This window comes from Rutidosis leptorrhynchoides, chromosome 5 (assembly GCF_046630445.1).
Source record: "Rutidosis leptorrhynchoides isolate AG116_Rl617_1_P2 chromosome 5, CSIRO_AGI_Rlap_v1, whole genome shotgun sequence".
Lineage (NCBI taxonomy): Eukaryota > Viridiplantae > Streptophyta > Magnoliopsida > Asterales > Asteraceae > Rutidosis > Rutidosis leptorrhynchoides.
Window position 1 is genome coordinate 108942413 of NC_092337.1, and position 23261 is coordinate 108965673.

The following is a 23261-nucleotide window of genomic DNA, read 5'->3' on the forward strand; positions in this document are numbered from 1 at the left end:
TTTTACTACTTTGTTAACAATTACACCAATTACCCTTGAATGTAATCCACCCCTGTTTCAACAAGTCTATTAACTATTAATCCAGTTCCGTGTCCGGTAAAATGAACAATTATTGGTATTTATAGATATCCCGCCCACCGTACCCAGTCAAGCGTAGGTGGTTATATATAAATACGTCAAATTATAAGTCTATATATTAATTTAACGAGGTATCGTTTAGTTAATATAAAACCCATTAATAGCCCATAGTCTAATTTCCACAAGTGTCGTTCTTTTATCCAAACCCCAATTATGGTACAAAGCCCAATTACCCAATTTTAATATTTTAGCCCAACATCATGATTACTTCATCTTAAATAAGCATAATAATAATTTAGCTACGAGATATTAAATTAAAAATAACATTAACCATAACTTACAGTGATTAAAAATAGCGTAGCGTTACACGGACAGAATTTCGACTTATACCCTTACAATATTCGCTAACATACCCTTATTATTGGAATTTAAAATTAAAATTAAAATTAAAATATAAATATAAATATATATATATATATATATATATATATATATATATATATATATATATATATATATATATATATATATATATATACGTTTATAGATAGAGAGATGGATATATGGTTTTATTTCGTTTGACAAACTGCCTTTTTATAGCAATGTGGCCTAGATTTCAGGGCCATGCGATCGCATGGCTTTTGTGCCTCCAGGCCATGCGATCGCATGGTGGTAGGTAACAGCTCACAATTCTTTGTTTTCTTGTTTGTCGACGTTTTAATAAATAAATATAATATATAAATAATTATTAAAATTATTTAAATATTATATTATATTTATGTGCATAGTTGACTTGTAATTTTTAGTCCGTTGCGTCGAGCGTTGATAGTTGACTTTGGTCCCGATTCCGGATTTTCGAACGTCCTTGCGTACAATTTAATATCTTGTATTTTGCGTTTCGCGTCTTGTACTCTTGTAATTTTGAGACGTTTCTTATCAATAATTGGAACCTCTTTGATTGTACTTTGTACTTTTGAGCTTTTTGGTCGTTTGCGTCTTCAATTCGTCGAATCTGTCTTTTGTCTTCACCTTTTATTATTTAAACGAATATCACTTGTAAATAGAACAATTGCAACTAAAAGCTTGTCTTTCTTGAGGGATAATGCTATGAAATATATGTTCATTTTTAGCATTATCAGTTAGGCTATATCGTTTTTGCCTTGTGGAAATTGTGGGTAGCGTGTGATCGCTAGGAACTTTCGAGAAGATAATAAACCGTAAGGTTTGTCGAGTAGGTATGACTTCGGGTCATTATTGTGGAGAGATAGGCGACATCGGATGTATGGAACCCAAAGATCGAGTTTCTAAATTTTGGTAGATTGTGGTGGGAGTCTGCATGACACTGCGCAGGTGCCTCTTTATACCTGCTACTTTAATGTCCAACTCCGGCAATGGTGTGATCACTTTGTGCTTAGGGTGACCGTGAGATACCCTTGGAAGCATCGGAGATTATAATAGTGATCGACGGGTGATAGTAATTCGACGGTTGTGAAGTTCGAAGTTTAAAAGCATTGCGGTGAATACTTCTTATGAAGTGACGGATGAGCGAATATTGTTGCTCTTAAGTGTTAGACGAGTAAAGATAACCGGTGAGCCGGTGATGGACTTAATGGTCAATTAGGTCGAAGGTTATGATGAAGCGTTGATATTGCGGTCGATGCAATTATTGTGTTGAATTGGTCACTCTTCTCCATGAGAGTGAGCAATTGTTGATAAAGGTTCGTTGCGTAGGAGGTCGGGTGATCTCGACTGAGATGCATGAGTAATTAAGCGGAGTGGCATATGCCTGTACTTAGAGGCGTATGTAAGACTTGGGTGGAGTTCGCTTGCGAACAATGAAGGAATGTTATTTGCGATTTGTGGTATGAAGGTGCGATGTTGTCGCGTGTACGACGTCTCAAGTGATTGTGTATGTCAGCTCTGATAGCCTAAAGTGAATTTATTTGGTGATTATGACCAACGGTGAGAATGGTCAGGTGTGACGTGGAATTACAATTTCGCGGGATGTTATCATCTTGGCGGTGGGAATAATCCTAAGTGGGGAGTTTTTACTGCAGCCCGAGGAAGCTCCGGTGGTGTTATGAATAAAGAAGTGTTAGAGTGTATCGTGCTAAGCCTCAATAGGTATTCGGAGTTCCTAACGCGGAAGAGTGACATGTTGTTAATGTCGACTCGAGATCGTGTGTTACGATTGTGAGTTACAATTTCGGAATGTTATGTGTAGAGTTGTGATGATGCGATCAGATGAAGTGTAAGTCTTTTTAAGCAAGGTGGTCGTGTAGTACCAAAGTGCGGTATGAGACCAAATGTGAAGTGTGACGCCCCATACAAAACCATCATGTACGGTTCATCAACAACAGGATCATTACAAGGTCAAACACTATATGTTGTTTGAAAACCAGTTTTGCATTCATAAAAAGATAGCGTTTTACAAAAGATAACGTGCTTCCTATGAATAGAAGCGTTAACATAAGTATGTGACCCAAAGGTCGTTACAAAGCCTTTGTTTGAAAATAACATAAGTTACGAATGCAAAATAAAAGTTTCATGTTTGAGACATCTCTAAGTAATGCAGCGGAAATCTAACACATCAGGTCCATAACAGCAAGTCTATAACACCAAGACAGCAAGTCTAACAGCGGAAGCAACATCGTCTAAGCACCTGAGAAATACACGCTTAAAAGTCAACACGAATGTTGGTGAGCTATAGTTTGTAATCAGTAAAGTAATGTAGACCACGAGATTTCATTGCTTCAATCATCAGTTTAAATCAGTATGAAAAGTATATGATTAACCGTGGGCACCCGGTAACTAGACTTAACGTATGTATATCACCCCTAAAAGTGTACTTGGCGAGTGCGTTTGTCCTCGAAGTATTGTGATTGTATGGCTAGCTAGTCGTTAGACTAGATGTGTAGGAGCGCTTGGGCTCGATGGGGTAGCTTTCGGAGTTTGGGACGCGGATTGGGGATTTGGTAGTCCCTGGGATTATGCTCTTGGTATCGGGTTGAGTTATTGAGTATTAACCCGTGTTATGCGTAATTGGGTCATTATTACAAATGCTTTGTAATGTGTCTTTGTGTACGAAGGGTTATATTAAGTTGTCAAACGTAACGTAAAGATATTATGTTTTCGGTTAAAACAGAGTTGAAAATGTTATGTATTATTAACGGAATATTGGGACCTAATATATATATAAAAAAATGTGCTTCATTTTTGGTAAACGGATTTGGGGTTGTTACATCGGTCACCGCCGATAGCAACAAAAGAGAGGCAACCAGAATGTCACCGGCGACCGCCGGAATCCACCGGAGTACACCGGATTTCGACGTACATCACAACCATCAAAGCCTTGCCAACTACAAACGACCAAAACCACAAATCCTTATCGAGAACTTACCAAAGGAAAGAGTAGAATTCCGATGGAATTCGTCGCCTACCATCACCAAACGGAAAACAAACGGCAATTACGAATGGACGACGAGTGTAGTGAGCAAACCGTTCAAACAACCCTAACGGACAAAACCCTAAAACAACAACCCCAAAACCGAATCAAAATCCAGATCCCGGAAAAGAACTCCCCAGAATCGCCGCCTGGACGCCGATGAACGTTTGGTGAAGCTGATAAGAGAGCCCGTCGCCGAAAATGGAGGAAAGGAGGCGATGAACTTATTTAACAAAGAAAAAACTAGTAAAGCCGAACCACCGGCGAGATGCCGGTGGCCGGAGACGGTCTGAGATCCAAACGACTACAAACCGGCAAGGAAGAACCGATTGTAAAAAACAGATTGCCGGAAATTTAGTTGCAAATCTGTAAAAGGTTAAGAGCTTTTTGGGAGTTCTGAGAGATTTTTTGGGGGAGAAAGAAAAAAAGATTCAGTTACACTTTCTTTCTATTTGGTGTCTGTTTGGTATATATATATATATATATATATATATATATATATATATATATATATATATATATATAAATTTATCAATAGAAAATAAGTTAATATACGATTAATTTGTCTGATAAATGAATTTTCGTGATTTGATTTATGTAAAAAATTATCAATGAATATTTATTACAATAGGACCTTTAAATGGGACTTTTTAAAATTTGAGGCTCTATTTGGTTGCACACTTTGCACAAGTGACCAAGACGCCTCTGTTTAGAGGGCACCATCAAGAACGTTTTAGAGGGTGTGTAAGATGGACAACTGATGACGATCTTAAGCTTTGAAAAGATCCAAACTTTTACAAAAAAAACTTTTATTATTTATACTTGTTTTGTTACCGGTCTAAATAGGGCAAAAAGTACTCTGATGCAAATATAAAAGTTACTACCTCCGTCTCATTCCAATAGGACATTATTTCATTTTGGACTGTCCCATTCTGATAGTCCACTTCCATAAATAGAAAGAAAAGAAGATATTTCATTGGTGGATCTGGAGAGAGAAAATATTTCATTGGTGGAGAAATGAAGTTAGTGGGATTTCCTAAAACTGCGTGTTTTTTGTCTGTGGACTATTGGAATGAGACGGAGGGAGTACTTTTCTTATTTCGATACAAATTATCCAAATCAGAAGTCATATTAAAAGAGAAATTTCAAAAACAATGATATACTCCCCCTGTCCCCAATTTATTGTCCAGTATGCCATTTTGACATGTTGCATCCAATAAGAAAACAGGAGAAAAAAAAGTTAATTTTTCCCTTTATGGTGTGTTTGGATGAAACTATTTAGATCTGGAACTTGGAGCTGAAGCTTTTGAGATAGAGCTGAAGCTGGAGCATATTTTTAAAGCTGGTAACTGAATCTTATTATTTTTTATAATCTCAAAATGACCATATCGAGTATATAATAATAGAAGCCTATTTTTTTATTTCAATAGAAAGTCCAAAGGGTTCCTTAGAAAAGAATATATTCTAACATTGTCAAAAGAAATCTTCTGACTTTCTCTTATTTATCCTTAATAAATGTAATTATCTCCCCTTTTTAACCAAGTGACAAGTTTTCCTGATTTTTTAGATTATTTGAATGTTTGTATATTTTCATTCTGACATGTGTGATGTAACCTGATTAATATGTGACTTTTCTAACAGAGAGTTTATTATCAACTAGCAAGAAACTAACATAATTTGTAATATATATTATTTCAGTGTATATCTTACATTTGCACCAAGTAAGCTAGACCACAATTCCACTCTCACGGATGTATATGATGTATATAACTTAACATGAGCTCAAAAACAAATTAGACAATCTAAATCCAATATCATAAACTTAGAAACCTAAGTGTTAACTATTCTTCAACTTCTAAACTTATTTTTATCATTATTTATTGATTTTTCTAAAGACAATTATAAGAGACTCTGAGTAACAAGTTTTAACTCATTGTGCAACTTGATAATCGTCATTTTAAAAGTAATAAATAACTATTATATACAATGATCTAATGAGTGTTATATATATATATATATATATATATATATATATATATATATATATATATATATATATATATTATTATCGATCGATGATTGTGATTATTGATATTGATATCGATTATGCAACCTAATGCGAGGAAAATGTAAATATAATACGAATATTAATTTAATATCTTGGAGATGTATTATTGGAAGCAGAAGCATGCCAAAGAATCTCATACGTGAGACCATGTAAGAGAATCAATAGAATTTCCTCCACACCATCCCTTCCTATGTTTCTTTACTTCAATCATTCAACGTACTTATGAAAATTAATATCTATTTTATTGTAAAATAACGAAATTTTATAAATAAAAAAAAGTGGTTAAGCTGTTGAAAAACAAACATTGCGCAAAATATTGGATGAAGAAAAAATCATTATGTGTAACAGCAAACTACAAATTGCCATAAAAAAAAACAAAAAAGTGTATTGTTGATTAATCAACAAATAAGATTACGATTAAGATATATATAGGAGTACTAAATAATTATGGAATAATGGAATATATGGTAGCTTAATCTTCAAGAGTTGGGTGGTTCTGCTATATTTAGAGGAATCCACGCGATAGTCATGATGTCATTTCACCTGGTGCGTGCTTTCTTTCTTTCTTATTCTTATGTGGTCCTATGATAGTTTCATATTAAGTCCCAGGAGATTGAAAACTACAGCATATACCCTCCTCTTAATGCATATCTTCATGACATAAAGACGTGCAAGAGTTAGAACATTGAGTTGTTGGTTTTCCATCAAACTCAATCAATACAATTGCCCATGCCTCCAACTAACTACTTTTGCATTGGGTACTTTTATTTTTTAGAATTAAAAAAAAACTTTAGAACAACTCGCGTATATCCATCGAAAATATAAAGTCACGCAACAAAATACAACACAAAAACAACTAAGCGTCTAAGCCTGACGACAAAATGAAACAAAACCAAAAAACAAGAAACCACACCAACATCACAGCCCATCAACGTTTATTAATGAACATTATACTACTAATATAAAGAGATTATTTTTATATAAATTATAAACTATCATTTTTATCTTATTATATATATAATATATACATAGTCACACACGCTTACCTGAGTGGCCACCGAATTATCCAATGAAACAAACTACCCGGGGTTCAATTCTTGGCTATGCTAAATTGTTCAAAAAGGAAGTGTGACTAGAGGTGTGCATAATGCACAATTCACTTGGTACCAGGTCTCGCGTTCGGAGGCCTTGATTACCCGAGATTTTACCGGGAAGTCAATGTGCTCGTTTATGGGAGGGTTTTCTCGCTTACCAATATATATATATATATATATATATATATATATATATATATATATATATATATATATATATATATATATATATATATATATATATTGTGCTTTAATCAATAGGGAAGTTTATTTTACAAACATTAATATCGGGTGAAAATATGAAATTTAAAAGAGACACTTTGTGATTAATGTTATTATTTTTACCAGAAAACGCTTAAAGAATAACAATCATCACGAAGAATGTTATTCCTGATGACGTCGGGTATAACATTTATCGTGATGAATGCTATTCTTCGAGCATTTTCTGATCATAATAATAACATATATTACTAAGTGTCTTTTTAAAATGTTTATATTTTTACATGATCTTGACATTCATAACTAACTTTTTTTTAAATAATAATAATAACAATAATAATAATAATAATAATAATAATAAATTTACTTCCCTCTTCCCTCCTAAAATTCACTTCCCTCTTAACTAGTCATATATATATATATATATATATATATATATATATATATATATATATATATATATATATATATATATATATATATATATATATAAGGTGAGGATCCAGAAATCAAAGGTAGGAGAGAACCTAGGAGACTCACAGACTAAATTCAATCTGTGTGCAGATTGAGCTTAATCTGTGAGTTATATGTGTTCTTTCTCACCCTTAGTTATCTCTTGATCCCTTCACTATATATATGTATATATATATATATATATATATATATATATATATATATATATATATATATATATATATGTATATATGTATATATGTATATATATAAGGTGAGGATCCAGAAATTAAAGGTAGGAGAGAACCTAGGAGACTCACAGACTAAATTCAATCTGTGTGCAGATTGAGCTTAATCTGTGAGTTATATGTGTTCTTTCTCACCCTTAGTTATCTCTTGATCCCTATATATATATATATATGTATATATATATATGTATATATATATATATGTATATATATGTATATATGTATATATATAAGGTGAGGATCCAGAAATCAAAGGTAGGAGAGAACCTAGGAGACTCACAGACTAAATTCAATCTGTGTGCAGATTGAGCTTAATCTGTGAGTTATATGTGTTCTTTCTCACCCTTAGTTATCTCTTGATCCCTTCACTATATATATATATATATATATATATATATATATATATATATATATATATATATATATATATATATATATATAACATATGGTAGTTGTCTTGGTCAAGCGTTAAATGTTTCTTTTATGTGATAAATTTTGTGGCTGTAACATCATGTTGATTATAACTATGTATGTAATTAGTGAGTTCGTTGTGCCGGAAAAATGAAATACATAAAAAAAAAAAAAAGGAAATGGAAAAAAAACTGACATCACACTGACGTTAACATGATGTTAGCATGTTACTGTTCCCACCGACCCATTATGATCGGCTCTCATACTTATTAAGAATAAGAATATAAAATATATGTTTTAGAGTTTGTGGTCGAATGTTTTTTTTTTTTTTTTTAGAATCAATGAAATTACTAACTTGCTACTAGTCTTATCTTACTTAAAATTTAAATTTGTAAAATTGATGTCTACACAACAACTAAACCAAATACCGCATGAGTGGTGTATAGGGGAGGTGAGATGTAGACAATCCTTCCCCTATCCGAGAATAAAGACAAGTCATTTCTCCATTCAGAGTGAAACACTTTCAAGAGTATAGAAAGTCATCAATCTCTTTATTCGACGGATAAAAAGATTGCTTTCAATTGGACCTCCGCCCTTTAAGTAGGAAATGTTTTTTTTTTTTTTTTTAAATACAAGAATAAAAATAGTAATAGACGCCATGAAAAATGGTAGAATAAAATTTTTATGGGTTTTAAATTCTGCCTGGGATTTAATTTAGGCTTTAAGAGTCAGTTAAGTCACCAATAAATCGACGATCGTTGTCGACTCAATAGAACCGTGTATATACCGAGAAAATATATACCGAGTATATATTATTAAAAAGTAATAGATCAATATTTATTAACATGGAACACTTTTAAATTGATAGAAATTTTTATTTTTAGAATAAATATAATTTTGATAATAGAAATGTTTGTTTTTTTTTTAATTCGAAAAAACGAACTTAATGAATAAATAATTACACTTTCATTAAACGATGAAAGAAATCTTCAAACATACAAGAACAGACGAAACGAAACAAAAACAAGGAAAACTCCCAATAGGCGCATGAAACAAACCTAAGCAGTGAAAGCAACCAAAATCCTACTAAAGACAAACGCCCACCATGCAAACAACAAATCAAATACAAGAAACATATGAGGAACGGAAGCAAGTAGAATCCTAACGATCCAACCCTAAGAACAAACTGTCCATATGACCATTTGAAAAAATTCTTTACATAATCCCGATGATAGAATTGTTGATGATGTCACATTAATAACTTTTTAGTATGGAGAAATTAACATGAGTAGTGACGATCAGGAAGACGGTGAATTTGTTTAAGATTTCTTTGATTTTTTGGGGCATGCTAGAGCAAAAATTAATAATGACAAAACTCATATTCATGTTCAAGAGGATAATGGACACGGTTGGAGCTGACATATTGCAAGTTGGGCTGGTGCCATACAGCCAAACCAATACGTATGGACCCAAAGAAATTCCTATGTCGCTCCCAACATGCCATATGTAGAAACAACCCCTGTAGGTAGCTTACCGAATGTCCCATTGCAATAAGGGACCAACCACGCTTACTTCCAAAATTGGAACTTGCAGCCATAACAAATGTCAGCCACTTGGATGTATCCTCCTAACCAGGGAGGAATGTGTTACGCCCATGGTAACCAGAGAATGCCTCCAATCATGACCATGGGTAACTTCTGGGTGAACCAGAAAACCCCCTTTGTACCATATATCCAGCATTGCTCATTCACGGATGGAATGAAAATACATGCACCTACATACCCGTGGCATGCCATGCGTTTTCTTACATGTTGAAAGGAGACGTAAGAGTTTGGTTTGACTCCTTGCCAAAGGACTCTGTGGCTAGCTTTGACGACCTGAAACGCCAATTTAAATCTAAGTTTAGCCAACATGAACGACACAAAAAGAATCATGTAGCTGCCCATGGAATAAAACAAAAGGATAACGAAAGCTCTAGAGCTTTCCTCAATAGGTATACCAACGAAACCCAAAATCCACAACCTACCAGAATCCCAAAGTATATCCGGGTTACTGTACGGATCCAAGGTCATACCGCTCATTGAGCATCTTAGCCGAGATCTACCAAACACTTATGAAGTTTTACTGGAAAAAGCATATGTATGGCTAGGTGCAAAGGAAACAGCAGGTATTTTCGTCCTAGATGATGCCTCAGCAAACAGGCGAAGAGAAAAATCAGAAAGGAGGGATGACAAGCATGGTAGGAAAGAGGACAAGGGAAGATTCCACCCTTATCAAAGAGACACCGGAGCCAGGATCCTAGGGGCATTAATAAAAACCCCCAAGGAAATCCTAACAACAGAGAAAGCAGCCCATAAATTCAAAGCTCTGGGAAAAATGTCCAACTGGGGGAAGCAAAGAGATATGACTGAGTTTTGTGACTTCCACAATGATTTTGGGCACGAGACAGATGAATGCTTCAACTTTAAAACAGCCATCGAAGAGGCAGTTAAATCTGGAAAACTGTCTCATCTCATAAAAGGGATCCGAGAACCGAAGAAAGAAATGGTACAGGAGCAAAAAATAGAAGACAAAAGGCAAGAAACAGAAAACGAAATCTTGGCAATAGATTCACACCAGCCTTACAAGAAAAGAGAAAGGGTTCGTATCGTCAGAGAATGGAAAGAGGTATCATTTTCAGCCCTTGATACCATATGTCCCTCGGATCTACCGGTCACTATCAGTGGGAAAATCTTCAACAGAGAAGTCCGAAGGATATACCTTGACAGTGGAAGTGATTGTGATGTAATGTACGAGCATTGTTTCGATCGACTATGTCCCGCCATCAGAGCACGATTAGGTGCCCCAAGAGTACCATTAATAGGGTTTTTCGGAGAAAGATGTTGGCCCATCGGAGAAATTGACCTCGATTTCACAATAGGAAAACCACCGTTAACAAGAACTGAAATCATCGATTTTGTAGTAGTCCGAGCAAGCTCCCCGCACAATATTTTACTTGGGAGAGTAGCTATGAGAAAAATGGGCATAATTGTTTCAACGGTACATCATATGGTCAAATTTCATACGCACGAAGGTAGTGGAACCCTTGCTTCAACGTATGACAGAGACAATGTAATCCTTGCCATAAAAGAAACAAAGAAGGAACCAACCGAATGCATCCTAGAGACATTCGAAGAAAATCCTCAAGTGGGAAAAGATATCGGTCAACCCAATGTTTCCAGACCAAGAGATCAGTTTAGGACGCAACCTACCGGCATCCACCAAGCTAAAGCTTTGGAAGTTGTTACAAGCTAATGTGGATGTATTCGCCTGGAAAAGCAGTGACATGAGAGGGATCCCTCGCTCCATCGACATCCAAGGGTCACCTTTTGTTACGGAACACCGACTCAATGAGCACAAGCATCTTGAACCGGTACATCAAAAGAAGAGAAACCTGGCACCCGAAAGAGATGAAGCAGCTTGTAAGGAGGTGGAAGGGTTGCTAAAAGCAGGAATTATCCGCTAAGCCAAATATCCTTCTTGGGTTGCTAATCCAGTGATGGTGAAAAAGTCCGATGGGGGATGGAAAATGTGCGTTGACTTCACCAACATCAACAAGGCATGTCCCAAAGATTGCTATCCATTACCCGAAATTGACTGGAAAGTTGAATCCCTCAATGGATATCAATACAAAAGCTTCTTCGACGCCTATAAGGGGTATCACCAAATCAAAATGGCCAAGGAAGATGAAGAAAAGACATCCTTCTTCACCAGCAAAGGAATCTACTGCTATCAAAAGATGCCCTTCAGGCTAAAAAACGCAGGAGCAACCTACCAAAGGCTCGTTGACAAAGTCTTCTACAATCAACTGCGGAGAAATCTGGAGGCCTACGTGGATGACATGGTAATCAAAATTCGAAAAGAAGAGAACCTAATAGAAGATATTCAGGAAACATTTGACAAGCTCCGGGCAATCAACATGAAGTTGAACCCAAAGAAATGTTCTTTCGAAGTTGGAGAAGAAAAATTCCTTGGGTATTACATCACCAGGAAGGGAATTCAAGAAAACCCAAAAAAAGTTGACAGGCTCAAACAACTCCAAACTCCAGTGACCATAAAAGACATGCAGAGTTTAAACGGAAAACTAGAATCGCTTAGCAGGTTCATATCAAGAGGAGCCGAAAACCAACTACCCTTGTTCAAAGTCTTGAAAGGATGCTTGGGAAAAAAGAAAATAGTGAAGAAGCGGAAAAGGCATTTGTTGAAATGAAGGAATATATTGCCAATCTCCCAACCTTAACTTCACCCATAGAGGGAGAAACACTTTTCATATTCCTTGGTCGCTTCAAAAGAGTGTATCAGCACAGTCTTAGTCTCAGAACGAGAAAGAAGGCAAGTACCAATATACTTTGTTACTCGAGTACTTCAGGGAGCAGAGATGAACTATCCTGAGCTTGAGAAGCTCACCTTGGCACTTGTCCACACAGCCAGGAAACTCCGGAGATGCTTCCAAGCACACCAAATAGTGGTACTCACTAATAAACCCATTAGACAAGTACTCTCGAAGCCTGAAAGTCAGGAAGAATGGCCAAATGGGCCATCAAGCTGGGTGAACATGATATCGAATTCAGGGTAAGGCATGCGATCAAAGGGCAAGTTTTGGCAGACTTCATCTCCGAAACAGATAACATCGACGAAGAAGATGTAAAAAACTCCACCTAAATTATCACTCTGAAGGTTGAAAATGAAGAATGGAAGTTGTATACTGATGGTGCATCAAGCTCCAATGGATCAGGTGCCGGTCTAATGTTGGTAAACCCTGAAGGAAAAGAATTTACTTATGCACTTCGTTTCGAGTTCGAAACAACCAATAATGAAGCTGAATACGAAGCACTACTCGTGGGACTAAGAATGGCGAAGGAATTAAAGATTCTTCACCTTCGTGCTTTTGTTGACTCCCAATTTGTAGCTAACCAAATCATGGGCACCTTCGAAGCTCGGCAACCCACCATCCAGCTCTACCTCACAAAAGCGAAGGAACTAATTAAAAGTTTCAAAAGCTTCAACATTGAACATGTGCGACGAAGCCAAAACAAGAAGGCAGACGAACTAAGCAAACTCGCTTCATTAATATTTGAGCATCTTGCGAAAGAGGTCTTGGTGGAGGTACTAGAGAAGAAATCAATCCTTGAAGAGGAAGTCAATGATCTTATACAAGAAGATGAGGTAACCACTACAAGTTTTGTAGTGTATCTCGAAACAGGAATATTACTAGAGGACAAAAACAAAGCCAGAAAGATAAGAATAAAAGCACCCTCTTACAAAATGATGAATGGGGCCCTGTATCGAAGATCCTTCCTAACCCCATGGCTTCGATGTGTGGGGCTGAAGCAAGCAACTGTGATAATTCAAGAAATGCATGAAGGGATATGTGGCCTCCATGCAGGACCATGGTCGGTAGTCGCGAAGATCATGAGGCTTGGATACTACTGGCCTACGATGCACCACGATGCAGCAATGGTACTACAAACTTGTGTATCCTGCCAAATCCACTCGAACGTCCCCAGGCTACCGAAGCAAGATTTGGTCTTAGTAACCTCAGCCTGGCCGTTCATGAAGTGGGGGATAGACATAGTAGGACCCATTAATGACACCTAAGGTTGCCCAAGGTTCCTAATAGTAGCAATCAACTACTTTACCAAGTGGGCCGAAGCAAAGCCCTTGACAGCAATCACAGGCAAACAAGTGAAAAAATTCATTTGGGAGCAAATTGTATGTAGGTTCAGAGTTCCCCAAGAAATAATCTCTGACAATGGGAAATAGTTTGCAGAAGGGTACTTCCCAAATTTCTGCGAACGATTGAAAATCCAACAAAACTTCACCTCGGTATATCCTCCTCAAGGCAATGGACGGGTAGAAGTAACTAGCCGAGATATAGTCAAGGGAATCGAGAAGCGTCTGGGTAAGTGTAGAAAGGGATGGATTGATGAACTCCCCTTGGTATTGTGGGGACACAGAATGACCCCGAAGCGAAGCAATGGAGAGACACCTTATAGCCTCGCATACGGAACACAAGTTGTTCTTCCAGCTGAAATACAAGTGTTAACGGACATGATGGCAAACCATGAATAAAATGAAGAAAATCTCTGAATCAACTTAGATCTACTCGTAGAAAGGAGAGATGCAGCCTTGATCCGCGAAGCTTCGTACAAGCGAATGATCGAAAGCTATTACAACAAGCTAGTGAAGCCCTCGACTTTTAGGGAAGGAGACTACGTCCTGAGGCTCAACAGCACAAGCAAGGTGGAATACAAAGGAAAACTGGGACCCAATTGGGAAGGACCTTACATAATTTCAAAAGTGCTAGGCAAAAGTTCTTACAAACTAGAGACAAATGCCGGGAAGCCCATAACAAGGGCATGGAACGGAGCAAACCTCCGAAAGTTCTACCATTAGATGCTCTGTATCTTTTCGTTTTAATATGTAGTTGAAAGTTATTGTATTGGTAGTTGAAGTCTACAAACTTCCTAAAAAGAACCTAATGAACTTCCTACAACTCTTTTGATATAACAACGTCTTAACAAAATTAAATTCTAAATAAGGAATTGCATGAGGATCTGACAACTGGAACATACCTTAAAGGTATAAATAACCCTTTCAAAACATAATACCGAGCAACGAAGCAAAAACTTTCTTTGCAATACTCAAAGTAAGGAAACAAAGTTTTAAAAGTGATCACTGTCTAAGAATCCCTGCAGGAAGAGAGTTTAGTACCCACCTATGCAGGATGAAATCCATGGTATAATAAAAGAAAGCATGCTAAACTTAAAAGAACTAGAGTTATAAATGTCATAGCATACATAACCATTGTTCAAAAAAGGGCAACCAAACCCAGGCATACAAGTCAAACTACAAAAGATAACAATTATTTCAAACAATTACACATCATAACTAAGTATCCGGAGCATCAACCTTCTCAGATTCCCCCACAACTTCGAGACCTTCCAAATGAGTCTCTTCATCATCATGGACTTCAGGAATAACAACAACAAGCATATCCAAGAGATCAAGAGGCTTAGCATCCACCTTGGCAGAAACACTCTTGACATAGTCAAACACGGCCTGTTCATGCTCATCGAACGCAGCATCCAACATTGCCTGCCCCTGATCTGTGTAGTCAGCAAAATCACCAAGCTGCACACCCCCCTAGGATGTCAAATCTCCTATCACCTCGCATCTGGCCTGAACCTTGGAGGCCAACACCACATCACCAAAAAGCTGACCAAAATCTGCACTCTTTAACAACTGGTGACAGGCATGAGGTAAAACCTGAGAAATAACCTGTGAATAGTCAGATTTCAACTCCGCACAATTCTTCTTGTAATCTTTCAACTCATCAGCAATTTCCAGCTTCTGATCATCACTTAGCTTCACCTGCTTCTGCAAACTAGATATCTCATCACGAGCAGCCTTTAACTCTTCTTCATAACTGGGAGCCATCAACACCTGCTCCTCAAGCTTCTTAACTCGCTCACTCATTACAGCATAGTGCCCCTTCAAAGACTCAAATTCTGCATTACGCTTCTTTATAATAGAAGAAGCCATGTGCCCCATAGAAATAGCCTGAAAGTTGATAATCGAATAGGCATCATGAAATTTCTTCATGTCATCAGCAAAGGAGTTTCCCCAATTTTCAGGAACAAGACTATCAACAATATCATAACAATCAGCTGGAGCAGGAACTTCGGAAAACACGGGCAAGTCTGCAAAAACAAACAAAATTATGGAAAAAAGGAATCGAAGAAGGAGTAAACAAAAAGTACATACCAAAAAGCGAGTTTGCTGCATCGCCCATAATGTCATCACTTGCTTCGTCACGAAGATGGCCCAACTTTTGCTTCTTCACAGAGGAAAGGTTAGGATATGCTTTTCTCTTCAACACACCCTTAGCCTTGTAGCGTTGTGCCACCCTTGCCCCAACACCAGCAGCAAGCGACGTAATAGGCTGATCATCTTGAGTATAAAAATCGATAGGAGCTTCAACTTGCTTCGCCCTCTGATGTGTTTTTTAGTGGTGTACGAAACGGTTATCAGTTTTATATTATTTACTACAGGAAATTACCTAAAATTAAACTAAAACACACTAGGCAAGTATACCTATCGTATAGTAATATAGCTAAGGTAAAGTCCGGGAGGTCGATCCATGGACACTTTTATTAGGTGCTTTACTAGATTATCTAGGTAAATTAAGTAACTAAGTTAGATTTAGTAATATATAGTAATTTTAGTATCTTTGGAGGATTTACCGTTTAACGACCGGTTTGTCTTTTTGGCTTTTCTTTTTAATATTAACAACAAGACAGTAAAATTAAACTAAATTGTAGCAAAAAAGTAAATAAAAATTACTGTGGTAAATAAAAGTAACTTTAACTAAACGAGATGAAAATATAATAAAAAGAGTATTATGCTTATTTAACTTCCGTAGTTACGATGTTTGACTTTTACTTTTTACTTTTTACCCTAGATTAATTTTCCTTTATACTCGTAGAATATTTAATATGTCCACCTGGAGTTGTCCAGCGCAGTCCTATAATGACAAGCATCAAATGCGAGTGTCCTCATCATTTTATCTTGTAACCACAGTTAAATATTCTAACTAATTACTATTTAGATGGTTTGACGCGGTTGTCACGTATATCAATAATTACACCAGTTGTCACTGAATGTAACCCACCTTAATTTTAACTAGTCTTTTAACCATTAATCCATTCACGTGTCCGTTTCAATGAATAATTTACCATATATGTAAATAACCCGTCTTCCGTGTCCGGTCAACGTATGTGATTATTTATACATATAGTAAATTATAAATAGTGCTAATTTAATAAGTTGTCACTTAATTATTTTACCATACCCATTAATAGTTAAAACCCCAATATTCCTTAAGGTCGTTCTTTATCTAAATATTAACCGTTGTACAAATTAAATTAACCCATTTCCTATTTTTAGTCAAACATCATAACTACTTTGGTTAAATAAGCACAATAACAAATTAGTTACTAGACATGGTAAAAGGATAAATAAAACTTACATAAAAGTTCTTAGCTTACATTAATTCAACGCGGTAGAAAACTTCAAATTACAACACCCGTACAAATTGATATTACAGTACACAATCTGAAACTTGGGAATTAAAAATAGAATATAAATCCTATGTGTGTGTGAGAATGTAACTTCTTCACTCTTGGAACTTGGTCTCCTCTATTAATACTCCGTAGTTGAATTATTACAAGACCCCATTTTCTGCCACTACTTCAATTCTTTTCTTATTATACTCCGTAAATTGATCGTGCTTGACACATTGATCCCATATTTTCAGTAATGTTTATTTCTTTTGATTTATTAACTCCATAAAAGTAGCAGCCCACAATGAATTATTATTTGTTTATTACTTGTGTCTTCCATCTTAATATACTCCATAAAAGCTTGTTGGAAGACCCGATCATGACCCTCCTTTATTTTCTTTTGGATATTTAATCTTAAAAGCACCACCTTATGGATCTTGACCAAATTTTGTAATTTATTTTATATTATTATTTAATAATCATTGTGCAGGTTATGTCATACTCCTCTAATTCTGATCCGTAAATAGAGAAGCTCTCTTTGCATGCTTTGGCTTCTTGTACCCCGTGCACTGTTGCTTGATTCTTTTGGAGTATAATTTGTACATCTTGGAACATCACTTGTACGTTGAGCATTTTTGACCATTTTCTTCTTTAATCTTCATTATAGTACTCCGTCTTCACTTTTATTTATTTATACAATTAAAATGGAAATATGATACAATTACATATGAAAACCTATTATTTAGGAGAGATATTGCGACTAAATATATGTTCATTTTGAGCAATATCACCCTCTCCTTAGTTTTTGGCTTGGAAGGACTCACTTCACCATGATCAACTTTTGGTTTGCTCGATATCTCTAAGAACCCAGAACACGTAGGTAAACCAAGATCCTTCACAACATTTAACCTAGCCTGAACAGCAATGGTGTACTCTTTCAACCCTTGAGTCTTGAAAACGTTCCTCAAAGACATTTCTGCAAAAAACATAGCAAATAGATGTAAGAAGTCAGGAAAACAAAAACTCATAACAACAAACCTACTATAATGAAACATACCATGTTCCCCACACAAGAAAACGGGATTAGCAGTACCCTCCTCCCATCCAGGATCCATTCCTAACTTAAAAGTATAACATATGGATACGTAGAAGGAATAATGGGATGTTTACAAATTCTCTTAAACAGATCATCATCATCAGAAATGAAAGGAACAGGATCTTTAAAATTAAGGAGCACTTCTGGTTTTGAACATCAGGAAATTGAGAGGGAAAACAATAAACAGGAGGAGGAGCCTCTTTCCTACTTTTTCATTTCTGAACAGTCATCCAATCTTCAGTATCACCGGTGCGAAAGAAGAGACGAAACAAATCAACAGAAGGCTCTTGTGACGACCTCCAAATAGGGCCTGGAAGAATAACGTCACTAAATATATCAAATCACAATTGTATAAACGAGAACGACTCTATATGAGACGTATTATTGAGTTTTGCAGTGGAAGATAAATAGATTACATTGTATTTAATGAATAATGCATTAAATGTCTTTAATTGGTATGATATGTAATGAAGACTCCAAGCATGGTAAGCAATCATCATCAAAATAGCAGATATACAGCGGAAGCAATATTTAAGTACCTGAGAATAAACATGCTTTAAAAAGTCAACACTAGGTTGAGTGATTTCATAGGTTTGTCATAATAATGATTTCAGTAATAGTGTTAGACCACAAGATTTTTGTTCATAAGCTTGGTCTCGCATGGACCAATTAGTAGATCTCGCAGATCCAAAAGTTATTCATAAGCTTGGTCTCGCAGGGACCAATTAGTGGATCACGTAGATCCAAAAGTTGTTCATAAGCTTGGTCTCGCAGGGACCAATTAGTAGATCATGTAGATCCAAAAGTTGTTCATAAGCTTGATCTCGCAGAGACCAATAGTAGATCACGCAGATCCAAAAGTTGTTCATAAGCTTGGTCTCACAAGGACCAATTAGTAGATCTCGCAGATCCAAAAGTTGTTCATAAGCTTGGTCTCACAAGGACCAATTAGTAGATCATGCAGATCCAAAAGTTGTTCATAAGCTTGGTCTCACATGGACCAATTAGTAGATCACGCAGAACCAAAAGTTATTCTTAAGCTTGGTCTCGCAGGGATCAATTAGTAGATCACGCCGATCCAAAAGTTATTCATAAGCTTGGTCTCACATGGACCAATTAGTAGATCACGCAGATCCAAAAGTTATTCATAAGCTTAGTCTCACATGGACCAATTAGTAGATCACGTAGATCTAAAAGTTGTTCATAAGCTTGGTCTCGTAGGGACCAATTAGTAGATCTCGCAGATCCAAAAGTTATTCATAAGCTTGGTCTCACATGGACCAATTATAGATCACGCAGATCCAAAAGTTGTTTAAAGTTTGCCCCAAAGACAAGTTGTGTTTATACTTGTCGGTTAGGGATTTAGTCGGACATAGCCGGGTATAGCATAGTTTAAAGTTGGTACTTGTGTCTAGCGTGTAAAATAGTTATAAAAGTTGTGCATGTATTCTCAGCCTAAAAATGTAAAGAGTAAAAGGGAATCAAATAACTCACGAAAAATCAGTTTTGGTATTTGTATTCATTTCATAAAAACAGTTATAAAAGTAGCGCATGTATTCTCAGCCCAAAAATGTAAAGAGTAAAAGGGATCTATAAACTCACAAAAAATCAGTTTTAGTATTTGTATTCATTTCATAAAAACAGTTATAAAAGTTGCGCATGTATTCTCAGCCCAAAAATATAGATAAAAAGGGAGCTATGAAAACTCACCTTAAATAGCAGTTGAAGTATTCCTTGAAAGGAATGAAATGAATGCAAATAAGTGACCGGGATCTCAACCTAGAGATAGAATGTACGATCAGATGTTGTCTAATAGACATAAGTATGGTAACTATACCAATGATAATGGTTTTCTGAAAGAAATTCCATTTTCGGAAAGGTTGCTATCTATGGAAAGTTTCCACTTTTAGTAAGTTTCCATGTTTTGTAAGTTAGTTTTGAATGCTAGTGAGTTGTTCTTAATAAGTCCACTACTTATTAAGTGTGTAAGTGACTAAGTGTTGTTCACTTAGTGAGTTTATGATTACTATAGTCGGGTTTGATATTGTGCACCATACCCAAACATCTATGCCACCGCCGAGTCACTTGAATGATCTATTTTTACCGGTTGGCCCAGGATTTCTCGACCAAAATCTAAGTTTGGCATTCGAAATCCACAAGCATCCCATAGTGGTACCAACGATCACCCTAGGCCTTAAGTAGCGTTGAGGTTCATATATAGTGCACGTTCTCTTGATTATAACCTTGGTGATAATAACGATAGTAATAATAATAATTGAAAATGGAAACATCACTCACGTATCAATATTGTGACTCAATATTGCAGGAAAAAGTACGCAGATGTAACGGACATTACAAATGCTAGGTTGACCTCACGAACAATACCCATAACCTCCATAGCTATAACCCATACTTTTCTTAGCTCTATCCCGCTCATAAAACCCGTTTTGAAATTCTAACGACCCATCCTAATCCATCTGGACAAAGTCTTCAACAGTTGGTCCCATTGCGAGGTTCTGACCTCTATATGCCATGAACGACTCCATGTAATATGAGCAAATGCACAGCGAAAGATTTCTTTCATACCTGAGAATAAACATGCTTTAAAGTGTCAACCAAAAGGTTGGTCAGAAACAGAAACATAATCATGGTAGCAGCTGCAAACGGAGATCGATGGTGGTTGTTATAGTATCTTGGTTATCGGACTGAAATAAATAGAATGAGAGAGACTATATAGATGATAATAGTGGTGGTGACTTAAAGTGGGTTTTAATAGTGGTGTTTGATGAAAGTGGTGTGGTTGATAATCGGATAGAAACAGTAGCTAGTTAAAGAGAGTGACCGGCGGTGGTTGATTGAACCGAAACAGTAACAAGTAGGTATAGCAGTTTGATGGTTGTTTGGTTTGATGATTTTGGTGATGGGTAAAAGGTGATGAAGATGATGGTGGTCGGGGACTGTAGTGGTGCTCAATCAATCAAGAAGAAAGTAGAAAGAAGAAGGTGACGTTCTAAGGAAAATTTTGAGCAGAGGAACAAGAGTATGTGTATGTGTACAATTTGTAATGATAAGAGTTGATTGAAATTGTCTGTAGTGTTGATTTGAGATCGACATGATCTCTTGAGTGGAGAAGAATCAGTCAAAAATATAAATAAAGTGAAAACGATTGAAAACAAATTTTGTACAATTTATATTGATATATAATAAATTTTTGTTTCCATTTGATTCATTTTATTAAGTATTAATAATTATAAATATGTAAAAAAAATAAAATGTTTTTTATATTATTAATAACAAAATATTAATATTGAAATTAATATTAATATAAAGTAACAAAAATACTAATATGATAATACAAGTGATAAAAATAACTAAAATATCAATAATTAATACTAATAATAACAATAAAGATACAAATAAAAATAATGATAATAATTGTACAGTAAAAGAGGAACATTATTTAACAAGTTGATGTGTGGTTGCATTTGCATGAGTATGATAAAGAAATATATCATGGGTATATAAATCAAATAATATAAAAAGAAAAGCATAGCAGACTTTTATATTTGTTTCTTATTATCGACAGTTTTATCATGGAGTAATATCGTTCACCAAATAAATTCGAAATCATAAGTATATACATTCAATATACATTATATTATATTATATATCATTTTATTTACATAATTAATTAACTTATATAATATTTTAAATTTTATCTCCAATTTTATATATATATTCATATATTTAATTATATATGTATCTATTTATAAATAGTTGTTCGTGAATCGTCGGGAACAGTCGAAGGTCAATTGAATATATGAAACAGTTCAAAAATTTTGAGACTCAATTTAATAACTTTGCTTATCTTGTCGAAACCATATAAAGATTAAGTTTAAATTTGGTCGGAAATTTCCGGGTCGTCACAGTACCTACCCGTTAAAGAAATTTCGTCCCGAAATTTGAGTGTGGTTGTCATGGTTTACGATAAATATGTTTTCATGACAAATATGAATTGATAAGATAGAATTTTATCATCAATGAGTAATACCGATAAAAAAATTCGATTATTCGAAGCGTACGAATGAAGCTATCACAAAAGATTGAAATAGGAAAAATAAAGATTCGTCTTAACTTTTGACAGAATTAGGGTTGAATTCCGGAATTCAAGAGATTTAAAGAAAATCTTCGAAATCTAAGAGATTTGATTCTTCGGCGAATAAGGAGATTAAAATCTCTATAATTAAATACGGTGATTTGCCTCGATTACTCTGTCTGATATTTTCATTATAAATTAAACTCTTTCGTTCCATTAGTTTTCACCACTCCTATGAAATGTCCCGTTCTTATTGATTAAAAACGTTCCATATTAATTGATTTCGTTGCGAGGTTTTGACCTCTATATGAGACGTTTTTCAAAGACTGCATTCATTTTAAAACAAACCATAACCTTTATTTCATCAATAAAGGTTTAAAAAGCTTTACGTAGATTATCAAATAATGATAATCTAAAATATCCTGTTTACACACGACCATTACATAATGGTTTACAATACAAATATGTTACAACAAAATAAGTTTCTTGAATGCAGTTTTTACACAATATCATACAAGCATGGACTCCAAATCTCGTCCTTATTTAAGTATGCGACAGCGGAAGCTCTTAATAACCACCTGAGAATAAACATGCTTAAAACGTCAACAAAAATGTTGGTGAGTTATAGGTTTAACCTATATATATCAAATCATAATAATAGACCACAAGATTTCATATTTCAATACACATCCCATACATAGAGATAAAAATAATTCATATGGTGAACACCTGGTAACCGACATTAACAAGATGCATATATAAGAATATCTCCATCATTCCGGGACACCCTTCGGATATGATATAAATTTCGAAGTACTAAAGCATCCGGTACTTTGGATGAGGTTTGTTAGGCCCAATAGATCTATCTTTAGGATTCGCGTCAATTAGGGTGTCTGTTCCCTAATTCTTAGATTACCAGACTTAATAAAAAGGGGCATATTCGATTTTG

The 23261-nt window shown here is 35.4% G+C and overlaps 2 protein-coding genes across 2 annotated transcripts; both read left to right on the forward strand.

Moving 5' to 3' along the window:
- Positions 1 to 9824: 9824 nt before the first annotated feature.
- Positions 9825 to 11310, forward strand: LOC139848917 (uncharacterized). The gene is made up of 2 exons (XM_071838598.1): positions 9825 to 10009; positions 10110 to 11310. Exons 1-2 carry the CDS (start codon positions 9825 to 9827, stop codon positions 11308 to 11310), a joined length of 1386 nt encoding a protein of 461 aa, XP_071694699.1.
- Positions 11311 to 12579: 1269 nt separating this feature from the next.
- On the forward strand, positions 12580 to 14127 carry LOC139848919 (uncharacterized). The gene is made up of 3 exons (XM_071838599.1): positions 12580 to 12627; positions 12733 to 13515; positions 13819 to 14127. Exons 1-3 carry the CDS (start codon positions 12580 to 12582, stop codon positions 14125 to 14127), a joined length of 1140 nt encoding a protein of 379 aa, XP_071694700.1.
- The last annotated feature ends 9134 nt before the right edge of the window (positions 14128 to 23261 follow it).

Coding starts and splice junctions, on each gene's coding strand:
- LOC139848919 (XM_071838599.1), top strand. CDS start 12,580: ATGGCCAAATGGGCCATCAAGCTGGGTGAACATGATATCGAATTCAGG. Junction 12,628..12,732: donor AACATGATATCGAATTCAGG/GTAAGGCATGCG, acceptor ATCACTCTGAAG/GTTGAAAATGAAGAATGGAA. Junction 13,516..13,818: donor TGCACCACGATGCAGCAATG/GTACTACAAACT, acceptor AATGGGAAATAG/TTTGCAGAAGGGTACTTCCC.
- LOC139848917 (XM_071838598.1), top strand. CDS start 9,825: ATGTTGAAAGGAGACGTAAGAGTTTGGTTTGACTCCTTGCCAAAGGAC. Junction 10,010..10,109: donor TCTAGAGCTTTCCTCAATAG/GTATACCAACGA, acceptor TGAGCATCTTAG/CCGAGATCTACCAAACACTT.